The sequence below is a fragment of the Rattus norvegicus genome, chromosome 18 (genome assembly GCF_021556685.1).
Source record: "Rattus norvegicus strain SHRSP/BbbUtx chromosome 18, alternate assembly SHRSP_T2T, whole genome shotgun sequence".
NCBI lineage: Eukaryota > Metazoa > Chordata > Mammalia > Rodentia > Muridae > Rattus > Rattus norvegicus.
In genome coordinates, this window is record NC_141551.1 from 4,358,953 (window position 1) to 4,381,912 (window position 22,960).

General features: G+C 42.1%; 1 protein-coding gene across 3 annotated transcripts in view; it reads left to right on the forward strand.

Annotated features, from left to right (window-relative positions):
- The window catches only part of Impact (impact RWD domain protein), a 39,029-nt gene extending 23,769 nt beyond the window's left edge, over positions 1 to 15,260 (forward strand). For all 3 annotated transcript variants that reach the window (XM_087593265.1, XM_087593266.1, NM_001012235.1), the window contains 7 exon segments: positions 3,183 to 3,268; positions 5,839 to 5,961; positions 7,109 to 7,206; positions 8,894 to 8,967; positions 11,121 to 11,211; positions 12,161 to 12,295; positions 12,875 to 15,260. In XM_087593265.1, coding sequence (XP_087449391.1) covers positions 3,183 to 3,268; positions 5,839 to 5,961; positions 7,109 to 7,206; positions 8,894 to 8,967; positions 11,121 to 11,211; positions 12,161 to 12,295; positions 12,875 to 12,940 — 673 coding nt within the window. In that variant the 3' untranslated portion in view covers positions 12,941 to 15,260.
- Positions 15,261 to 22,960: the final 7,700 nt, after the last annotated feature.

Sequence of the window (22,960 nt, forward strand, 5' to 3'; positions counted from 1 at the left end):
GCACACAATTATACAGCTGCTGGTCACTTTCAGCTCACCTGTTTATTCTTTTTTTTAATCTTTCCATGCTTGACTTCCCTCATGTTACCACACATTCCGCCTGCCTTAGGCATGCCACAGCTGTGCAGTGGCTTCTCACCTACCTGTTCATGATTCCAGAGCCCTGTGCACTAAGAGAAGCCTCTTATAGGACAAAGCTTGCCTCTTACACCTCACTCAGAGTTTTTAAACAGTTTGCTCAAAAGACAAGCGAGAGGTCAAATGCTTTGATTAGCAAAAGTGCTCGAGTAGCAATTATAGTCTTTTAATATTGATAGATAGCAGTGTGAATAGAAATTTTTAAAGTTTTATGTGACAATTTTTTCAAGATTTTACATATCCTATCATTGGCATTAAGTGAAAAATACTACTATAAAAATCAAATATATTTAAAAAATCAAATATAAATCTATCAATATAGTTTTTAATGTTTATATTTTCATAATACAGTGCTAATGAATTGTATATATCTAGTCTAATTTTGAATGGTACATTAATGTTTGTACATGCATGCACACACAACAAACATGACTGTGTACTTGTATATTATTAGTAGCCTGTCTAAACCTTACGCTGCATTAAGGCTGTTTTGGTCAGACTTCTGGAATCAGCTTATAGTATGACATTCTTGTGTTTATTTCCATCCTAGTAGAATGAGGGTAGTACCTTTGTAAGGATGGCATCATAGAATGTACTTTATTAGCACCCAGAAGTAGTTTGTTAGCTTTGAACCATTTAAACAAAACTCTTGAGGTAACTTGCAGAGAAGAGGTTTATTTTAGGTTATTGGAGACCCACGTGTATCAGGGATCAGCCCTGTTGCTTTGGACCTGTGGTAAGTCAGCTTGCCATGAAGTTTGCAAAACAAACTCTTGGGATCCAGAAAGCATAAACAAAAAGGAAGACGTGGGGACTTAGTAGACGAGACCTGCAGCTTTTGTCAGTTAATTAGCTTCAGATTCTATAAAGGCTTTCATTATAGCAATGAATGGTAAACGTTTGAAGACCAGTTTTTTGTTGTTTATTAAGAGTCATATTAAATCCTGGTTGATAAAACACAGAAATAAATTCTTATTGCAAGAGAAAACAATATATAATACGTTATTAAAAACATTTTGTAAACTTTTGTTGTGTGATGCAGAATGATTTCTGTTGTACCAGAAAGCTTTGCGCTCACTGTGCCTCTTTGTAGTGGATTTTCAAGCAGCTGTCTTGCTCAGTGCTAGTGTAGATAGAAGTGGCGATGTATGAAGCTCAGTAGAAGTACTCTTTTCTGTTTCTTCACGGGAAGCCAGGGTGAGGAGAAGACATTGGAGGTGAAGATTGAGTTTCCTCTACTGCTGTCGAAAATTACTGATTGTAGAAATTCTTCTGAGGTATTGTTTTTCAAATACTGAGTGTGGAGTCGGGTGGTGACCCGTTCTATAAGCCCAGTACTGAAACTGGGGTAGAAAGAACATGGATGCAAGGTAGCTTGGGCTACATAGTGAATTCCAAACTAGAGAACAAAATTTGAATGTGGATTTATAGTTTAAAAGGGTTGATTTTTGGACTTCATTTTGGTACAGGGTGCTCAGTGTGAGTTAGTGGGAAGAGTTGAGTAACAGTAGGACACAGAACAGCGATCAAGCTGATTTTGTTCAGAAGATAACCCCCAACACCATGGAAGGGGCAATGTCACTTTACCGCACTGTAGCCCCAGGGCCTTGAGCAGTATCTCATGTTAATGGAGGCTCTAGAGAGGATGGGCTCTCATGCATCCAGGCCATTGAGTCTTGGCTTTTCTCCTAAGCCTCCTAGATTGAAGATTCATCCAGAACAGACAAACCTTTAGTAGTATGTGCATTTGGATTCCAAACAATCCATCTCATAGACCGCTGAAGTGCCCTTATCATTAGTGTTTGATAGGGGAGCAAAATACAGTTGCTTTGAGCTTTGAATGTCAGTTCTTACTTCTTACTGCAGCTTGAGCCTTCTTAATTGCTAAGCTGTTGGACAAGCTTAACTGGTCTCTGTAAATTTGTTTTCTTACCTCTACAATGGGGACATCATAATGACACTTTTGAAATGTTGTTTGGATCAGCCTTGCTGGTATATGCACTGTCCTTGGCATTCAGTATACATTATATACATTGGGTCTCTCACTGTCCAGATCAAAGAAGAGTGGCTATTGTAAAGGAAACCCTGGCTTTAAAAGCCTTTCCCATTAACTTCTTAGTGCTGAGTTATAAACAATGAGATGGGTGGGGTTGAGGGTTAAAGGAAAGCCATGAGGCACTGTTAGGACATAGTTTGAGCACTTCCCCCTTTTTAAGATGTATTTATTTATTTTATGTATGTTAGTACACTGTCTCTCTCTTCAGAGACACCAGTTCATTGGATCCCATGGTTGTGAGCCATTATGTGGTGGCTGGGAATTGAACTCAGGACCTCTGGAACAGCAGTCAGTGCTTTTAACTGCTGAGCCATCTTTGCAGTATTATTTGGGCATTTCTTTAAATACATATGAAAGCTAAGAATGCCACTCAAAAAATGGGATCCTTTGTCTTTATTAGTGTGCTATCATTTAACTCCTAAACTCTTTTGTTTAGAGATTAAACCAAAATGAAACAATTATGCAGTAGACTAAATTAGCTAGAAAAGTTTCTTTATGGATATAAAGCTGTTAGCTATATGTCTTTTGGATCTCTAAATCCCTCCAAGTGTCCCGATGCAGTCTGTATATGCCTTGGTGAAGGCTGTGTGGCCAAATAAGATTGACTTGTTTAAAAAGTGGAGAGGAGCTAGTGGTGATGGGACACAGATCTGAAGCACCCGTGAATAGAAATAAGTCATGTCCACATCGTTCTCAGTTGTAGTTCAGATTTAGACATTCTCTTTCTCTTCTTTGGATGCAGTTGTTCATCTAAGTTTTAAGTAAGGTGTATTGATTAATTTTTGAGCCACTTGAAGTCTTTAATGTTGGTATGCAAAATGTATATTTTTCAGACAAGTCTTGGTAAAGTTTATCTTTTATATATTTGGAAGAGTCATGATTGGGTCTTATTATAATATAAAGTCTTTGGATTTAAGTGTAAATAAACTTCTTGAATTTGAATTGTTACATTTTTTAAATAATGAATTTTGCCCCTGATTTCATTTAGGAAGAACATTGGTGAAAGTATTCTTTACCAGTGGGTGGAGAAAATAAGAGATGCCCTGATACAGAAATCTCAGATCACAGAGCCAGGTGAGAGTGGGAGATATCTTTGTGTTCTTTTAATTCACATTATTTAAGTTTTCATGTGATAATAGTGAAATTACACAGGAAGACCTGTATTCTGGTGCGGTTGCTTTTTATCTTCTTTCCTTCTTTCCTTTTTAGGTGGGTGGATTTGTTTGCTTGCTTGTTTGTTTGTTTGCTTCTGAGACAAGGTTTCTCTGTGTAGCCCTGACCTAGAACTCACTCTGCAGATTAGGCTGGCCTCAAACTCAGAGATGTGCCTGCCTCTGCCTCTTGAGTGCTGTGCACACGCCACCATGTCTAGCAAGGTTTATGGATTCTATATCATAAAAATAAGTTTCTCTTTAAAGTTCACTTACTCACGTAGCTATAATGATTTCTTTCTATAAGGTTTCTCTGTGGATTATAGTCTTAGAATGTAGAATTTTATGTGGAAAGAACTGGAGTCTAAAATTCGTTTTGCTTCAATGCCATTAAGGTATTAAGAGCTTTGTAGAATTTCCCATGAATTGGATATGTAAATTAAATAATAGTCTTAAGCAAATCGCGTGTTCATCGGAACTCTTGTGTCTTTTGACTTATATAGAGTTTAACTTTAAAATAGACTTTTAAATTGAGATGTAATTCACACACCATAGTTATCCTTGTAAGTGAAGGAATAGACCTTTACTTAGAAATTTGTAGGGGGTTGGGGATTTAGCTCAGTGGTAGAGCACTTACCTAGGAAGCGCAAGGCCCTGGGTTCGGTCCCCAGCTCCGAAAAAAAAAAAAAAAAAAGAAATTTGTAAAAGGACAGCAGTATCCACCTCTTACTGAGCCGCTGAGATAGGACAGTGCAAGGCCTTCTGGATCCCTTACCTCTCTCTGCTGTGCTGCTGCTCACCAAGGCCTTAGAGAAAGAAAGAGCCCTGCTACCGTTTAGCCTGCGGTTGTTTCTAAATTGCTTTTTATTGCCACCATTGATAAAATTATTTTCAGTTTTGGAGGAAAGAATTATAAAAGAACCTGTAGCTTACAGCATTGTTAGAAAAGGATTGTTCATAGAGAAGCGACGGTGATGGTGGTACATGTGTTTTCAGATGACCTTTACCATTGCAAGTATTCAGATGACCAATACCATGCAAGTATTCTTACAGCTTTAAAAATCAAAGAGATATAGAGACGTAAAGTCACTGATGTCTGTAGCATTTTTTAAGTGTTTTCCTTTTGGATCTATGTTCTAATTTTACAGCATTCAGAGCATGCACAAGAAAGGCTCTAAATATTCTCTAAAAGCAAAGTTAATTGTGATAGCTTGTCTTGAAGAATTGAATAGCAGTAGAAATTGACAATATACCAGTAGAAGTTTCGAACTCCAAATCATTTGGAGTCGTTCAGCCCTCAAGAAAAGTTAGCTCATTTCAGCAGTGATGCACCACCTCTCTCAGAACTTCAGCTCTTCAGACTTTGAAGTTGTATTGAAAATTACTTTAAAGCTTTGTCTTAGAAATTTTGTTTGGGTTTTTCTTTAAAATTGTCTTTGGACTGGGGATGTAGGTTAGTAGAAGGATATGGACCTAGCATTACAAAGCCCTGGGTTTGATCCCCAGCACTACCAAACAATCCACTAACACAAAGAACGTAGGGGTGTGTGTGCGTGTGTGTGGAGCTAGAGGACAACATTGGGTGTTAGTTATCCTTAGAAGTGGTAGTCTGCCTTCTTTGAGACAGAGACTCTCATTGGCCTGGTGCACTCCAGTCAGTTTACACTGACTAGTCTGTTAACCTCATGAATCGTCTTGCTTTTACCTTATCAATGGGAAGGATTCTAGGGCAGAGCTGAGGGCCTCATGCTTCTGTGGAAGCACTTTGATGATTGAACTACCTTTCCACTCCCTTTCCTTTGTGTGGGAGACAATTTGTGGTGTTTGCTTGTTTCCTTTTGCTTTTGTTTTTTGGTGGCAAGAATAGGGTCTGTGTATGTTGCCCAGTACCTAGCTTGGCCTGAACCCCTCAAACTCACATAATATGCTTCTTGTTTGCTTCTTCCAGGGGACTGGGACTGCAGGCTTGGGGGAGTGAGCACTCCTTAAGACGGTGCTGAAGCTCTTCCTTCTCTTCTTTCAGTTCTGTGTATTGAGCGAAGGACTTGGCCATGCTAGGAGTACACTGCCACCGGACAACTTGTCCATGGCTTTCTGTTCTTTCTTACCCACAGTGTTAGTACCCATCAAGAGGTAGCCCCAAGATTGTTATCACCCTGATTCTTACCTCACAGTGATCCTCATGTCCTTCCTTCGTTTATTTCTTAGACATCTTTAGTAAGAAAAATCATGATTTCTTCTGTTGAAGAATGATGTGTAGAGATCAAGACCCAATTCTTTTGTTTTGTTTCTGTTCTGTTTTGTTTTGTGTATTGAAACAGAGTCTCACTGTATGGCCTGGAACTTGCCATACAGTGTGGACTAGGCTGACCTCGGACTCACCAAGATCCGTCTGCCTCTTTCTGTCTACCTAGTGCTAGGATTCCAGTGATTTTTGTATGTGTAATTCCTTACTTGCTGCACAGTCAATCCTGATGTCTCATTTTCACATAGGCCCAGATGAGAAGAAGAAAACTGAAGAGGAAGAAGTTGAGGGTGAAGATGACCCCATTCTAGAACACCCACCAGAAAATCCAGTTAAAACATGGGACCTCAAAATCAGTGAAAGTGCACCAGGTATGGTGTTCTAATTAATTTCTCTTGAGGAGAAGAGGGTGCTGATGTTGCTCTGGGAGGCCTAGACTCAGTAAAACACACACACACACACACACACACACACACACACACACACACACACACACGGAAGTTTAGAGGTACTTGTTTGTTTTTTGGTTTTCCGAGACGGTCTCTCTGTGTAGCCCGGGCTGTCCTGGAACTCAGCTCTGTAGAGCAAACTGGCTTCAAACTCAGAGAACTGCCTGCCTTTACCTCCCAAGGGCTGGGATTACAGGTGTGCACCACCACCACCCCCACTGGCTAGAAGTGCGTGCTCGCTTACAGATAGTCGAGATTTGTTTTTTGCTCTTTTTGGTTCTTATCAGCTAAGGCAGTTGGATTTTCCATTGTAGTTAAGTTGTAATCTGGTTTTTTGTTTTGTGTTTTGTGTTTTTTTTTTTTTTTTTTTTTTTTTTTTTTTTTTCTGAGACAGGGTTTTTCTAGCCCTGCCTGTCCTGGAACCCTCTGTAGACCAGGCTGCCCTCAAACTTAAGATCTACCACCTCCTCTGCCTCTCAAGTACTCAGATTAAAGGCTGCTGGGGTTACAGGGTACAAGCATAGCTGCTGCCACCACAAACAGCAACCGAGTGGTTTTTAAACTTGTTAAACAGGTAGAATAACAGGATCATTTGTACTTTTGTGGAATAATGAGCAGAAACAGTATTAATGTGATTAATTCCATTATGTGAAGTGGGAACAATTTTATTGGAAGATGTGTTATAGCTACACAATATAAAATCAGATTTCCCATTTTAGAGGTTGGCTTGTGTGGAGAAACAAGTAAGTTGTGGTATAAGCATCCGTCAGTCGTTTGTCTCAGTAGCCCTTGTACTCCCTCAAAAACTGCATGCTGTTGCCAGGCTAAACTCCTCCAGAGTCCAGGATTTGAGTCCTGACTGTCGCAGTTTACCTGGCAATGGCAGGGGGAGATCATTTGTTTTTCTCTTACTTATAAGACCTAGATGAACATTTTACTTAAAGTTTAATTTTGGTAGGGAGTTATTTGTTCTGTTTGTTTAGATTTGTCATATAATTTTATTTCTATCACACTTCTTTTCCTCTATTGCTAATTTTCTTTTTAAAAAATTAATTTCTTGGCCTTACAGAAGCGGAAGAATTGCCTCCAATTGCTCATGGTGCTCCTATCACAGACCGAAGGAGCACTTTCCAGGCACATTTGGCCCCTGTCGTCTGCATTGACCAGGTATGTGGCCATCTTCCCCACCTTGAACCCAGACCACAGTGCAGGCAGTCCTAGTAGACTTTGCAATGAAACCTTCCTTCTCACGTTAAAGTTTGACCCCAGGGAAACATCACTGATTGGTTTCCAGACTCCCAGATTCCTGTAAGAAGGAGAGATTTGCTTGTTCTCTATTTCCAAAACCGTGTGCGAACATCTTTATTTTATTTTATTTTATTTTAAGATTAAACTAGGTCGTGCGTGCTACAATTCTAGTTGGAGCTTATTCTCCGGTGGATCTATAAGAAAAGAATGATTATTCTGCTGAACGTGTGAGGCCAAGTCAACTGTTACATGACAGGGAGGTGTCGTGGACAGATGTGCGGTCCACCCTTCCGTGTGCACTCTTTTCTCTGTTAGTTGCCCGTATTCCTACCAGCACACGTAAATGGCAGCTCATTCTTCAAAGCCTGTTTGTAGGTCCTTGTCACGCCTCCGTCTTTCCAGCAGGATCTGTGTCATCTCTGTAACCTATATTGATGTACAGGGTTCGTCCAATCCCACTCCTAGAATGCTAACCACTTTCCCTTTGAGCTGGCAGGTCTCTCCTTCTGAAGTCTCATTCTGTCCTTGACCTTTGCTCATACTCCTCCAGGGTCCTTCTCAGACACTTCTGAATCTGTCCATCCTGGTTCCTCTTTCTCTCCTTGATCACAGACCCCTGGGTGTGTGAGAGCTGAAATGGCCCTCAGGATGACTGTCTGTCGGACTCTGTTGATCGGAATCTGAGAACCTGAAAATGGTAACTCATGGCCACAGACTGCATGCAGTGTGTGGTTAAAATCAGGCTCTCTGCATCTACCTCAGACTCTTCCCTATATTTCTCTTAGTTTGTGGTAATCTGACCTTCTCGCTCTCCCTTCCACCTACTCTCCTCCTCACGCAGTCTTGGCTGTTTACCGTGCATGCTGCCCTTCCCACATCTTCAGCAGCAGCAGCAACAGCAGCAGCAGCAGCAGCATCTCTCAGCCTCTCCACCTGTTCCATAGGGGTTAGCAGAGGACATACAGACACCAGTTAAAACTGAGTCCCAAGTAAACATTCATGAACATACCTCATTCATTCATTCATTCATTCATTCATTCATCATTTTAAATGTATATTGAAATGTTTGTTCTTGATTTAAAATTTTGTTTTCGACTGGGAGTTTTTATTATTTCATTATGTTACTCAACCAATCCTCCTATTCTCCCTGCATTGGCCCTGAGTGAATGTCTTCTTCATGTCTCTTACTTTCCCTTGTCTCTTGATGCAGAAAAACCCACTTAACGAGAGCTGCCTCAGGCCTCATCTATGAAGCCCGCTTAATCCCTAGAGGCAGTTGTGAGTTTACAACTGTGCCATTGCTGTACATCTGTCCTAGCATGTGTACATTTGGGAGGTCTGAGAACTAAGTTTCTGGGAATGCTTGCATTTACATGAAAATTTCTCTACTTGGGGAACACGCATTGTGTTTCAGACACACAGACTAAACGTCTGTCGGTGACCAGTGCTCAGCAATACCACTAATGTCTGCCCCGTTCAGTCTTGTCAGCTTAATAGATTCTCTGTGACTGCTTTGCTGTAAAATTCATATCAAATCACTTCTATTCTAGCATTTACAGAGAAGATAAAAGGCATGTTTGCTTATTTCTGTTGTGCTGTTTTTAAGGTGAAGAAGGTTCTTGCCAAGTTGTATGAGAATAAGAAGATCGCCAGTGCCACCCACAACATCTACGCCTACAGGTGAGCGGCTGCGGGTTTTAGGATGGAGCTTACGAACAGTGCTTGGAAAGGCTGCATGGTTTAGGATAGAGCTGCTTTTTTACTACAACAGTAGACGATGAAGTATTTGAAAACTGCAGAGACAAGTGGGCGGAGGAGCACAGCGTTAGAAGTCACGGTAGCGGGATATAGCTGTCTTTTCTGTGAGAAGTCTACTCTTCTCAAACACTTTACCTTGTGTCCAGATTATTTTTTAATAAAAATATTTTCCTATAATTATTTAATAAAAACTTTTAATGCTGTATAATGTTTGCTTGAGGTTCCACACCATGGCTTATTTAGCCATTTTTATCATTGTAGTTTTTCAAGTTTTCACTGCATCTTTTGAATATGAATTAGATTATTTCTGCAAGGTAGATTCAGTTGTTTCTCCGTGTGTGTGTGTGTGTGTGTGTGTGTGCGCGCGCGCGCGCGCGAGCGAGCGCGTGCGTGCGTGCGTGCGTTTTGTGCACGTGTGTGTGCGTCCGCGCTCTTTTCTTGGCCTGTGCTGGGTGACAGGCCACACATCACCATGGCCAGCTTTGTACATGGGTGCTGGAGACTCAGACTTAGGTCCTCGTGCCTGTGCAGAAGCTACTACTCCTGCACTGTGCTTTCAGTGCCTCATCTTTATAAAATAGGAAACGCAGAGAGAATTAAAAGGAGGGAAAATAGTATAGTCGAATTATCAAAAGTATTAACTTGATACATATTTCAGATTTGTCCAAAGGCTGTTTTTCATCCTTTTTTATTGTGTACACCAGTTCATGCTCCTATGAGGAATGGGTTAAGAGCACTGATACAGCATGCATGGAATTTTGAGTACAAATGTTTGCTAATTTGCAAATGAAGACAAAAAGAACATTTTAAAATATGCAAAATAGTAAGATTTAAAATGTAGTTTAGACCCAGAATGAAACAGATATAGATATAGGCACTTGGTGTAAATTTAACAGTCAATTGAGTGTTTATAAAAACTAGATTAGTCAAGCATCAAATTCAAAAGACTCAGTTTGCCTAAGGGAGTTTTCTCTACTTGTAGGTTTGCATCTTAAAACAAAGTTATTATGTATGTGAATGTGTGCTCTCCTGTCGGATAGAAATTTAATATGTTCCTTTCTGTCTGATTTGTTTATTTATTCATCCATCCATTTATTTATCTTAGATCAGGTCTCATATAGCCCAGGATGGCCTCACACTTGCTCTCTTGGCTTCCACTCATTCTACCTCCACCCTCCAAGTCTTGGGTCCCAGTCACACACCGCTATGTCCTGCAGTGTGTTGGTAGCTGGACTAGATGAGAGGAAGAGTCGTTCACATGTGTTGTCTCTCATCTCCCTCAGTGCCCGTAGCTTTTCACTGTCATAGGCTTTTGGCCGACTGTAGTGTGCTGCTTCTCAGATAGCACTTTCTGGTTTCTCTTGCATAGTGCCTGGCACAGTGTGTTCTCAGTGGATGGCTGTCAGAGACTACTCTTTACCTTAGAGCTTTTAGGCTAACTGAGGGGAATTGCATACATAAATTCCTCTTCTCACAAAGCACCTCTGCAGCCTAGTGTCCTGTCTACAGGAATGCCTCAAGACTGGAGTTCAGGAAGGATTTTTAAGATAAATGTGCCAGCTCTTGCTCTTCCCCTCTTCCCCGCTTGTCCCCATTCTCTTCCTCCCTCCTCCCTCTCTCTCCACATGTTCATGGCCAGCCTCTACTCTTCTACTTTCTCTCTCTCTCTCTCTCTCTCTCTCTCTCCCCCTCCCTCCCTCCCTCTCTCTCTCTCTCTCTCTGCCTTTCTCTGCCCCTATTACCCTCTTAACTCCCTTCCCCATGTCCTGAATAAACTCTATTCTATACTTTAAAAAAAAAGATAAAAGTGCCACTGATGGCATTAAATAACTGAAGACTGACCTCCTTCCTTACGCTTTTTGATACAAGTTCTCTGCATAGCCCTGGCTGGCCTGGAACTTGCTCTATAGAGCAGCCTGGGTTTGAACTTAGAGATCCGCCTGCCTCTGCTGCCCAAGCTCTGGGATTGAAAGCATGAACCACCATCACCCAGTGAGGACTAATATTTGTATTCTATGGTACTTTGTTATTTTGATGTTGCTGTTTCAAAGTGCGCCCTTTATACGTGTTTCCAGGATATACTGTGAGGATAAGCAGACCTTCTTGCAGGACTCCGAAGATGATGGAGAAACAGCCGCGGGCGGCCGCCTTCTTCACCTTATGGAGGTGAGTGTAGAGTTACACTCTGAAGTACATGCCTTAATAGAGCTCAACAAACCAGACTCCACTTGGGAAGAAGTGAGCATTTGAGTGGTGTAAGACCCGGTTGGTCGTATGCACGGTAGAGGAAATGTCCTTCACCCTGACTCCAGGTCAGTACAGTCAGTGCCAAGTGCCGTGCTTTCCAGGAAATAGCACAAGATGGGTTGGTCACAGTTCTAGAAAACTTTTGCTTTTTGTTTCCTGGCAATGGCTTCCCTGTTTTCCTTTCCTCTTTGTGAAATTCTCTGTCAGTTGGATGGTAAAAAATGGGTTGTAGTCATAATAATTCATTGTTAAGAATTAAATTGATTGAGCTCTTTTCGTGACTTCTTCCAAAGTTTATGTACTTTTAATAGACTTCCATTTACTTTTCTTAAGCAATATTTCTTTCTTTCTAGAAATAATTTTTCTTCTTTCAGAAAGTCACTTTTATGTATATGGGCATTTGTGTGCACTGTGCCTGTGTACAAGGTGCAAGCAGTGCCGCGGAGGCCAGAGAGGACACTGGATGCTCTGGAGCTGGAGTTGCAGGTGGTTGAGCCTCTATGTGGGTGCTGGGACTCTCTCTGCCAGGCTGCAGTGCTCTAATGAGTGAGCCATCTCTCCAGCTCCAGGACTTAGTTTTCAGGGTTTTTAACCCTGTTTTCTATTTCTGTTTTTCTTAGAAATCATGTTCTGGTTTTACAGATATGGTGGCTTTTAAGTTTTGTCTGCATGTATTAATTTGAGTTCCTTTATTCAAGTATTCTACCCTATACCTGCCTTCACTTGCATAATGACATCAACTTACACTAACATTTCATCCCCGAGTTGTTAGCAGCCTTATTTAGTGTGTGTGAGTCTATACACTAGTCATTTCATCCTTCTTCAAACTATCCATTTGTATGCCTAATTATGCTTCTGAAAATAACAGATTTTGAATGTGAAGAATGTCATGGTGGTGGTATCCCGCTGGTATGGAGGGATCCTGTTGGGACCTGATCGTTTCAAACACATCAACAACTGTGCCAGGAACATCCTGGTGGAGAAGAACTTCACAAACTCCCCTGTGAGTAACCTTGGCTGCAGTGATTGGAAGCAGTGACCGAGGCTGCAGACAGACATTGGGGAGTGGGCGGCAGTGGGGGATGCATCAGTGAGTCGGGTGATGGGTCAGTGTGAATTTACAGTTCTGTAGGGTTTCTGCTAGAAAGGCAAGCTGAGGCCTAGAGAGACGTGAACTGTCACACTGGGTACATGGTCTGAAGGCTCCCGTTAAAGTCCTGATCTTCTGTTAGTGCAGTGTCTCTGCTCCCTCACATGTCTGTGGACGTGCTCTTTACATTTTGAGAGTTTTTGCCTATGTTTCACATGTGTTCATAACTATTTATTTAGGCTTTATTGCATTACTTGGGAGGATGGCGATAAATGAAATAATGCTGAGATTTTTCAAGCATAAATATACTAGGTGGAATGTTTCTCCTGACTAGCCTCGGCTGTCATGGAGTATTGCAGTAGACTATGTCAGTGTCTTCAGCCCAGCACTGACATTGGAAAGTACAGATGCTTCCCCATGTAGACCTGTAGGACTGCTCTGAGGTCCTGAGCATGGCTGTGGAGGTGCTTCATCAAGTGCTTTCTCTTCCAGGAGGAGTCAGCCAAGAGCTTTGGAAAGAAGAAAGTGAAAAAGGACAAGAAGAAGGGTGACCATTAATCCTTGAACCTCTGTAGAAGGTTCATTGTCCGGCCACTGTGTTCACATTTCCCAGTGGTCAGTGTATATTAAGATAGCACACTGACAGCTCAAGTCAGCCAGTTCATCGTGGTTACACCAGCATCGTGTTTCCTTCCTCCTCTGGTTCTACCGTTCACCAGAACCAGAGGGTCTAGGACATATTCACTTGTGTTTCTCATTCTTCGGGAGAACTGCTGTGAGCTTATTTGCCATTTCATATAATAATACTAGGAAGTGACACGTGCACAGTGTCATTCCTGAGCTAAATGTCCATTTCAGTATTGTCATGTGCCTTTGTTAGGTGGGGAAGACGTGTCTCCAGAGGAATAGAAATGCCGCATTTCTTGTGATAAAAATTGTCATGCTGTTAAATGAACATTGCTTTCACTGCTCCCAATAGCTTTTCAGAGTGGGAGCACATTGAAGATGGCAGTCTTGGGGAGTCTTTTTTCTTGTGAGTTCACGAGTTAGTCACGCTTCCTTTTCTAGTATTCACCATGGAGTAATAGTTTACGTGAAAACCCAGGAGTACTCATCTGTGACCATGTGCCAAGTGATAGTTTAGCATATTTGCCTGTCCCAAGTGTTACTCCTCAGTTTCGTTGCAAATTGGTGATGTGAAATCTCAAAAAGTTATTGTTTTTTAGTCGCTGCCTTTTGTTGTTTGATTCCTGTAGTGACACACAGTGAGCATTCAGTCTCAGTAGTCCTTCCGTCCCTTAAGTGTGTTGAGGTAACATTCCAGTGTCTCTGAACGACCTGGTAGCACTTCCTTGTGTTCTTCCCTGTGCTCTGGTCAACTCACTTGCAGAACGAGGTGGAGGCAGCACGGGAGCAGGCTGGCAGCTGTACCAGCTTGGTACACATTTGCCATTTGAACTCTGGCCAGGCTTTTTTAAAATACTGTGATTTTTGTTGAGAGGTAGAGGGACAAATCTTTTGATTAGATAAAAAACTCTTTCCCTACAAATTTTTGTCTTCCTTTTTAACAAGTGTTTTATTTATTTATTTTTACCTGCATATTACTTGTAAGGAATAAGACAGAAAAATTCCCTTTGACATGTAGGTAAGCTATACCCTGTTATCTTTCTGAAATAATGCCAACAATTACTAAATTAGTCTAGTGATCACAGACTTGATTCCCCTCCCAAGGAAGGGTCAGATGTTAGGAGGCAGCTTTGGGAGAATGCTGGAGCACAGAAAGCATCTGAAGCTGGGCAGATGTTTTTCTCTGAATTTTTAAGCTTGAAAGATCCACATCCTCACTTGGTATTTTAAATAGGAATCCAGTAGCCAGCTTTACACTAGAGTGGGTTCTGAGACAGAAGTCTTATTTTCAACATTATTTAATGTTGTAAATGATCAAGAATTATAGGATGACCTATATGTGTGTGTTTGGAGCACTTACCTCTGTTTCCATGAAATGCTAAGTATATCCTATGTATTAACTGCTACAGCACGTAGACAGTATTTGCTAAGGATGATCGAATCCTGACATTTCAGATCTGTGAACAGTGATTAAAACACTAAGGATTTTATGCTGCAGAAAAAGGAGTTAATTTTCCTAGCACACTGGATTTGAATTTCTTTCCTGGTGTTTTGTCCAAAATGGTACTAGTGTTTACAGAAGAAAAAACAATTTTTTATATCTCTGATCTCGTTTTCCTCCACTTAAAAATATGTTAGGTTTTCCTCATTTTATAAGATTACTAATCACGTTTTATGGGTTGAGATCCTTAACCTTCTTCACTGCAGGTGGGAGGGGAGATCCTAAATTCTTCAGTTCTAACTCCTGAAATTACGTATTCACATACCATCAATGCATATTTTTCTCTATTAGAGAAAATCCTATGTAGAGAATTTTCTAGTTCTCCAAATAACTTTCTAAAGCCAGGCATCTGCTGTGGCAATCTCTATATTATATCAGTTGAAATGTTCTCTACATGCCAGTATATAAGAGCAAATCGGAGAAGCTGCTTGGGGAGGCGTCTGTCAGAGACAGACTGTTGGAAGCACTAATCACAGGACAGATGAAGCAGACACTGTTTACAGGGCAGGCGAGTGATGGATGCTGTAATCACTCCAGTGAATTGTAATCACATCCAGTCCACTAAAGAGATGACCATGAATGGTGTATACAGTTTTTATTTTTTATTATGCATGATTTTGTATATATGGCTATTTTTCTTTCCGTAAAAATGGTATTAAATCGTATATACTGTTTTGTATCCTACATATTTCATATAGAAGTATATTGTTAACATTTTCCCATATCAATAAATATTCTTCTATGGCTTAATTTCTCATGGCTGCATTGCATTCTGTCATCTGGGTACATTGTAACATACAAATCCATTCCCCCAGTTTTTTTCAGCAAGGCTTTTTCAGATTTTTTATTTGTTTCATTTTTTTAGAGACAACGTTTCTCTATGTAGCCCTGGCTGTCCTGGAACTTGCCCGGTAGACCATGTGGGCCTGGAACTTAGAGATCTTCCTGCCTCTGCTAACTGAGTGCTGGGAGTACACAAGAATTTTAACTCCTAGAAGCACATCTGTAGTACTGTTTTATTGCATAAAGGTTTGTATATGTCTCCCTGACTGTAAGGAAAATATAGGAATGGAACTCCTCGATGGCTTATATTATATTCTTACAGTTCTTTGCATGTCAGCCAGATTGTTCTTGTGAAAATAAGCAGTGTGGCTGATAGCATTCCCAGTGTCCATAAAAGGTGTGGAGACAGGAGCTCTCGTACTCCCATAACTCAGTATTCCCAGTAAGGCAATGCATTCTAGACACAATGAGCTTGTTAGATAACATGATTTCCAGTTTCCCCTTGATATGTAGCACCTTTCCATTTCCCTAGCAATGTCTTTTGGCAGAGTAAAATTTTTAATGTTTTGAGACCTGAGTCTTCCCCCACTACTCTGGATGCTGAGGACAGGGCCCAAGGCCGTGTATGCCGGCAACACTGTCGCATCCTCAGATGCTTCCTCTTCTGTGCACCATTGTTTGCTGTCATGCCTAAACACTACCCAACTTTCAAGGCCACACATAACTTTGCTTAAAAAGGTTTTTAGTTGTGTATGTACCAGAAGTCAGTGTTTGAGACCTCCTCTCCTTAAACCTGGCGACTGGGCTAGCCTGCTGGCCAATGAGTGTTTCTGATCTCCTACTCCCAATACCCTAAGCATGTGTGTCCTGCCACACCTGCTTCTACATGGGTGCTGGGAACCAGACTCACTCTTTATTTTTGTGTGGCAAGTACTTTACTGACCGAGCTGTATCTCCAGACCCTAAAGCTCTTACAGTCTCTCTTCAAATTGCAGTCTCCTGGTTTTCATTTAGATCTTTCTTCCCATTCCCAGTTGGTTTAAACTGTTATGTAGCCAGCCCTTGGATGGAACTAAAGGGACTTCCTGTGCACCGGCCCCTCCTATGGGTAACCACTTGTCCTGTTTCTCACACAGGTTTTGTCTGGTTTCACCTAGACGTGTGTGCAATGTCACAGTCTTTTTTTTTTTTTTTTTTTTTTTGACTGTTTAATCCGGAGTCGGAGTGGGAGACTCATCTAGGTAGTGGTGTGCAGCGGTGTTTCTGCCTGCCACACACTTTTACTGAGCGAACACAACTATTTCTAAATTTGAGTTTTTTGAGTTGAAGCTATTACAGTTAGTGTTATATGAACATTTCTTATGTGTGGTTTGTAGTGAATGGATGTACACGTTTCTGTAACATTTTTACTTTGCTTATTTTTGTGCCTGTGTGTGTGTATGTGCGTGTGTGCGTGTGTGTGTGTGTGTGTGTGTGTGTGTGTGTGTGTGTGCATAGAGGACAACTCTCAAGAGTTGTTACTTTTCTTTGACCATGTGAGCTCTGGGGATTGAATTCAGGTCATCGGGCTTAGCAACATGGCCTTGACCCACTAGCCATTTCCCTAGCCTCGTATGAAGGCATTTCTCTTGGACATATGCTAGGTCATAGTATATACACAAGTACATGTAGAGCTTGGACACGCAGTGCCCAGGGGCATGCTGGCACTGAGGTCAGTGCTGACTCAGGATCTTTGCAAGTTGTTCTCATTCTGTCCAATTTAAACTATTAGTGAAGTGTCAACTCATTCCCAAGATTCTTAAAAATATGAACCAGCTCTAGCGTGCTGATTTGGACTGTAGCAGTTGTCTAGAACAGTTACAGTGCAGCCTGCTTCTGCCAGTGGTAATGGGTTCTCGTGTGGCAGAACTCCATTTTCATGGTGTGGGTAGCATCACTTTGTGGTCTTGGTTTGTATTTCCGTGCCGGCAAACGAGGCTAAATACCTTGGGTGATCACAGCACTGCAGAGGTGGAGTCGCTCCTGAAATTAGTAATTAGGAGCAGAAGATTGGGTCTTGTTACCAAGGTCGAATCAGATATGGAGAAATAAGGTACAGTTTTGCGTCTCCGGGGAGTTAATCTACAGATCTTCACACTCCACCATTGACCCACTGGCAAGTGTATTAAATATGTGAAATTCCAAGTAACTTTTCTTCAGTTTCATGAATATTATCTAAATTATGAGAATTAGCTAAGCTGTGTTTAGTGATGCTTAGAACTTGGAAATAGTCTCACTAAATCTTACTTTGCACTTGGTGTAGGGTCTTTTCAAGGATTCCAAGAGTACCTAGAGCTCTAATTAGACTTTACCATGTTCTTCAACTCCCTGGGAGGCATTCTGGCACAGTGAACAAGAAGTAGGCCCTGGAGGGCTGTGCAGAACTGGCCCTGGTCCTCACAGGCAGCACAGTGGAGCTGGCCCCTTCTCTTCCGTAGGGTAGCACAGGCACGGGTGGCATCACACACACCTATCCTTTACTCTGTCAGTCAGGAAAGCTGATCACAGCATCATAAGCTCTGGAGAGCTGGCTCTGCTCCTCACCAGCTGCAGTAGCAGGCTCTGTACCTCCTCTGAGCAGCGCAGAGGATCTGGCCCTGGTGGCAAGGCTGTGGATAAGAACTGATCCCAACACCCCTCTGACGTGAGGTAGCCTGGGTGGCGGTGGTGAGGGGTGCCCACACTGCTCAGGAGAGCTGTAAGGTCATGAGAGTAGGTGATCTGGCCCGGCCCCTCACTGGCTACAGCTCTTAGGCCCTGTACCTTACTTGAGCAGCATAGTAGTACTGGCCCTGACTGAGGGGCTGTGGGTGAGCCAGGCCCTAAAATGAGAAAGAGCAATGGTGAGCTGGCACCACCACTCATCTGCTATGAGGTAGTATGGGTGCCAGGAGCGATGCCTTCCTTCCCCATCACCTCTGTCAGTTGGGAGAGCTGGCCTTGGGTTCCCATGAACTGGCACTGTCCCTCACTGGTTGCAGCACTCCAGAGAGTGGGCCTGATGCACTCTACCTCGTCTGGGTAACACAGTAGAGCTGGCCCTGGTGGTGAGGACATGGGGTGTGGGTGAGCCTGACCTAGGGCCAGGTCTCAGCCTCTCAGTTGGTCCACCTCCAAATCTATCTCATCGGCAAGCAGTTGGGGTATGAATGAAAGGACCAGTCCTGCTGACCCAAAGCTGCAGGACCTCCATGTCACAGGGCCGCAACATGATAACTGGGAAGAGTCTTGGTGGGGCGTTGCGGTAAATATTAAAAAAAAAAAATGCCCCAACCTTTTTATCCTGTGCTATCGACAGCACCTGTGGGGGCTGCATGGAACTTAGGGGTACAATACCTGAGCCTGTTATCCGGCGCTAGCGCCTGCACCCAGAGGGCCACATGGCACTTGGTTCTAGCTACCCAGTGAAACCAGGGTCCTACAAGTCCAGCATGGGCTGCATGACTCAAACTGTAACCCAGCAATCAGATTCATATGTTAAATTCTCAATCCACAATACAGCCACACAATAAACTCACAACCAACTGATAAGGATATAAACTGCCCACCTAGATAAGATAAATGTGCCTACAGAAATCCATCCCTTAAGAAATATGCATAACTACCCTGGCAATCCAAGACCACTCGGATCTGGGTCACCCTTCTCCATCTCCATCTTGAATCTCCTCCTTTCTCTCCCGCCTTACGAAAGCTTTGTCCCCGGATTTTTTTTTCTTTTTCTTTTTTTTTTTTACTGTCCAATCATGGCCTTGACCTAAATTGTGCCAGCCCTTACCTGCATATAGACCTACATATATCAACCTACAGTGAGGATCATCCAGTATTGACGGTGTCACCGAAGCCAGAGACCTCGAACCAGCCCAGTGACTCATCGCAATTCATTGCAGTTCACGTTTGCAAGTGAAGACGTGTGGACAAAGGGATGGATACACTGTGTGACACACGACAGCTTCCATGATGAGATGTTTTCTATGCTTTGGTTTTTAGTGTGTGTGTGTGTGTGTGTGTGTGTGTGTGTGTGTGTGTGTGTGTGTGTGTTTTATTTTGGGGGGAAGTTGCAATGGCTAAGGGCAGATCTGAGGGAGCGGGAAGATGAGCAGGACTGGGGTGCATGACATGAAAAAGAAGTAGACCATCGAATCTGACCCTTTTAAGTTTGAATCCTGTGAGTGCTTCCTACTGATCTTGGAAGCTCATGTCTCTACTGAGATTTGGGGAAAAAGGCATAAAGGGATTGAATGGATGTTAATAAAACTTGCAAATGTCATCTTGGCTTTGTCAGACCAAAAAGAAACCCAGGACAAGGGTCAGTCAGTACCTGTGGCTCCTCCCAGCACTTCTCACCCTGCTGCCTTCTTTACAGCTCTCCAGCCCAGCTTCGCTTCCCCAACGTCACATTCCTATATAAACCTGCCCTTTCAGCTCCCCTGGTCCTCACCCCTTGGCCCCTAGATCTCTTAGCCCTCTCTTCTCTTCCCTTCTCCTCCCCCGGCCCCAACCCTTTCATGGCCTGGTCCAGTCTAGACCCCTCCAGATGTACGTCCCTCAGATCTATGATAAAACCCTTCTCCTTAACCATACCCGGGAGAGGTCATGTTTTCATTTTTATTCATTAATCTTTTCTATTGTCATGCATGTCAGCAAAGTCAGCGCTGGAAGGCTAGTAAGGAAGATAGTTAGCTCATACGTCTCAAAATGGCTTATCGGCTGATTTCTGAAAACTGCTTCGTTTTAAACAAAACAAACAAAAACGGGAACCCTGCATCTTGTCAAGGAGTACAGGCAAACTTTTGTTCCTAGATATTAAATATCTGGTGCTTTGTGAGCCAAATAATCTATTTTATAATAGGCTCGATTCTACTGTACTGTGAAATTAGCCAGAGAAAATATGCAAGCAATAGTGTCTATTATTCTGGTAAGACTATTTGGATAGTGAAACTTGAATTTCTTATGTCATAAAATTATTCTTTGTAATTCTCTTTCAATCACAAAAATATGAAAAATAGTTCTTAGTTTTTAAGCCAAACTATGGTCTGTGGGCTGCCAACCCCTGGTGTAGACCACACAGAAAAAGGGAGAAAAGCCAGAAAGCACAGTAGAGAGAGAGGAATTTAGGATAAAATGGAGTGAATCATCTCTTCTCCAGGGATTTAGGGAAGAAATGATGTAGCGTATGAGCTGCTTTCCGTTGGAAGCTTAACATGCAATAAACTGAAATAGATGGTGTTTTGTGTGTATAGGCCATTACCTACGACAGGAATCAGATGGGTCTATATAATCAACATGGTGCAAAGTGCAGGAAGAGAAAGGCCACGTGATAAATAAGCCGAGTGACCCCACCCACCCTGTGTGCGCTCACTCCTTAGTATGTATGAGGTACTGACACACTGGGGATCAGACTCAGGGGATTGAACATCATGAACATATGACTTGCTCCTAAACTCTTCTCCCAGCCCTGACCAGAGCGCTTGGTAGTGGAGATGGAGGGGGTGAGTGTATCAGTTAAATAGAACAGATTTGCCTAATCGTATGCAAATATGGAAGGAGAGAGAGGCACTTGGGTAGGCAACGATGCCGTTCAAGTCTAGCCTGGTTTTCTAATTGGGAAGACATTTCTTTTTTCCCTCTGTCCATGAACATTAGCGCTGTGCTCTGCCTCATTTCCCTGGTGCTAGCTTTTGCTCTAGCTACCTGCTGAGTGCTGTGGGCCTGCAAGCGATGCTTAATTTCTGACAACTCAGTTGCATTTAAATTGGGAGAGGGAAAAGCAAGAGACCAGGAAAAAAGGCTTCAGAGGATAGAAACTTCCTTGAAAAGAAGAAGGAGGGAGAAAGAGAAGAGGAGGAGCAAGAGGAACAGGAGGAGGAACAGGAGGAGGAGGAAAGGAGGACAGGGAGGGGCAGGAGGAACAGGAGGAGGGGGGTAGGAGGAGGAGAGGATCAGATAAGCATTATGGCATGGGATAACCCCAAGATAAAGTAGAAGGATCACTGACATCTAGATAGGAAAGTGAAGCCAGAACCCAGCAGTAGAAGGAAGGGAGGATGCCACTGGCTGACCATGATTCTCAAGCACTTGGCCATGGAGGGAGGTTTAAGCAAACTGTGCTGTGTCCATCCAGTGCTCATGGGTGAGAGTGAATGAGCACAAATTCACACGATGGATCTGAGGACGTCAGGTGAAACCAGCTGCAAAGGCCAGATGTGTGATTCTTTTTTTTTCCCATGAAATGTCCAGAACAGGGAGAAAGACAGGAAGTACACGTTGTCAGACAGGATCTGGGATGAGAGAATGGGGTTGATTGCTAATGGGAACACATTTCTTTTTGGGATGATTTAAACGTTACTGGATTGCATTGCTCAATACTGAATATACCTCAAACACTAAATTGCACACTTCTCAAAGGTAAGTTTTATGACTTTGGATTATCTTCCTAAAAGTTTGGAATGAAAGCGAGTATGATTATCACCGTCATAGCTATTGACACATAGATGAAAGGCTGGACTGTGGCACAATTGGTAGAGGGCTTGCCTAGCATGTACAAGGCCCTGGGTTCAAGCTCCAGCTCAGCATTGATTGGTCATGGAGGCTCACACTTACAGTCACAGAACTTGAGAAGTGGAATTAGGAGAATCTGAAGTTAAGGTATGGCTACATAGCAAGTTCAATTCCAACTTGAACTACATAAGGCTTTATGTAAAACAACAAACCAAACATACATATGAATTCTTTAAATACATTCTTTAAAGTGTATTTCAATTAACTTTTAAATCTATCACCAAAATAGATTGGCTTGCATGGATAAATTATACCTATCTGAAATATTAGTTTATTTCAAAGTTTCTTTGTAAAATATATTACAAGCTCAGGGATGGGGCAATAGCTCAGTCAGTCAGTGCTTGCCATGGAAAGCATGAAAATGTGAGTTCAATTTTTATCACCTGGGTAAAAAAAAAAAAAGCCAAATCGGTGTCATGCCTGCAATCCCAGTGCTAAGGAGGCAGAGGCAGGAGGATCACTGGGTTTGCATGAACAAGTCTAGCCTACCTGGGATCCCCAGGTTCAGTGAGAGAACCTGCCTCAAAAAATACAGTGAAGAATGATTGAGAAAGACAATCTACATCAACCTCTGGCCTCCGTATGCATACATACATGTACATCCACATGCATGTACACGCAAACATACATACATATATAAACCCCAAGCTATCTAAAAGTTCATCTTACGAAAATATCTAGTCCTATGATTTCATATATTACTAAACACGATCAATTTTATGATCATGATAATGGAACAAAACTATTTTAGCAGTTACTTTGATTGTTTTTGGAAACCAAAAACAAATACGTGTATTTGAAGTACAGTGAGCAGACACCAGTTTACCACAGTGTTGTTGTTCTGGTCCAAGGTCAGGTTATAACATCACAGGACCATCTAATCCTTTTCATGTTGGCCAATAAGAGTGTTAATATTGTGTTGTCTGGACATTAACAATCATAATCCAATCTGCAAAAATCAATGGGAAGAATGTAAAAGGTCATCTAATATTGTAGGTAGGTCGCAGTTTGGACATTTCTGAGGAAGCTGTTTATGAATTCAATTAGAACATGTAAATTTAATAATAATT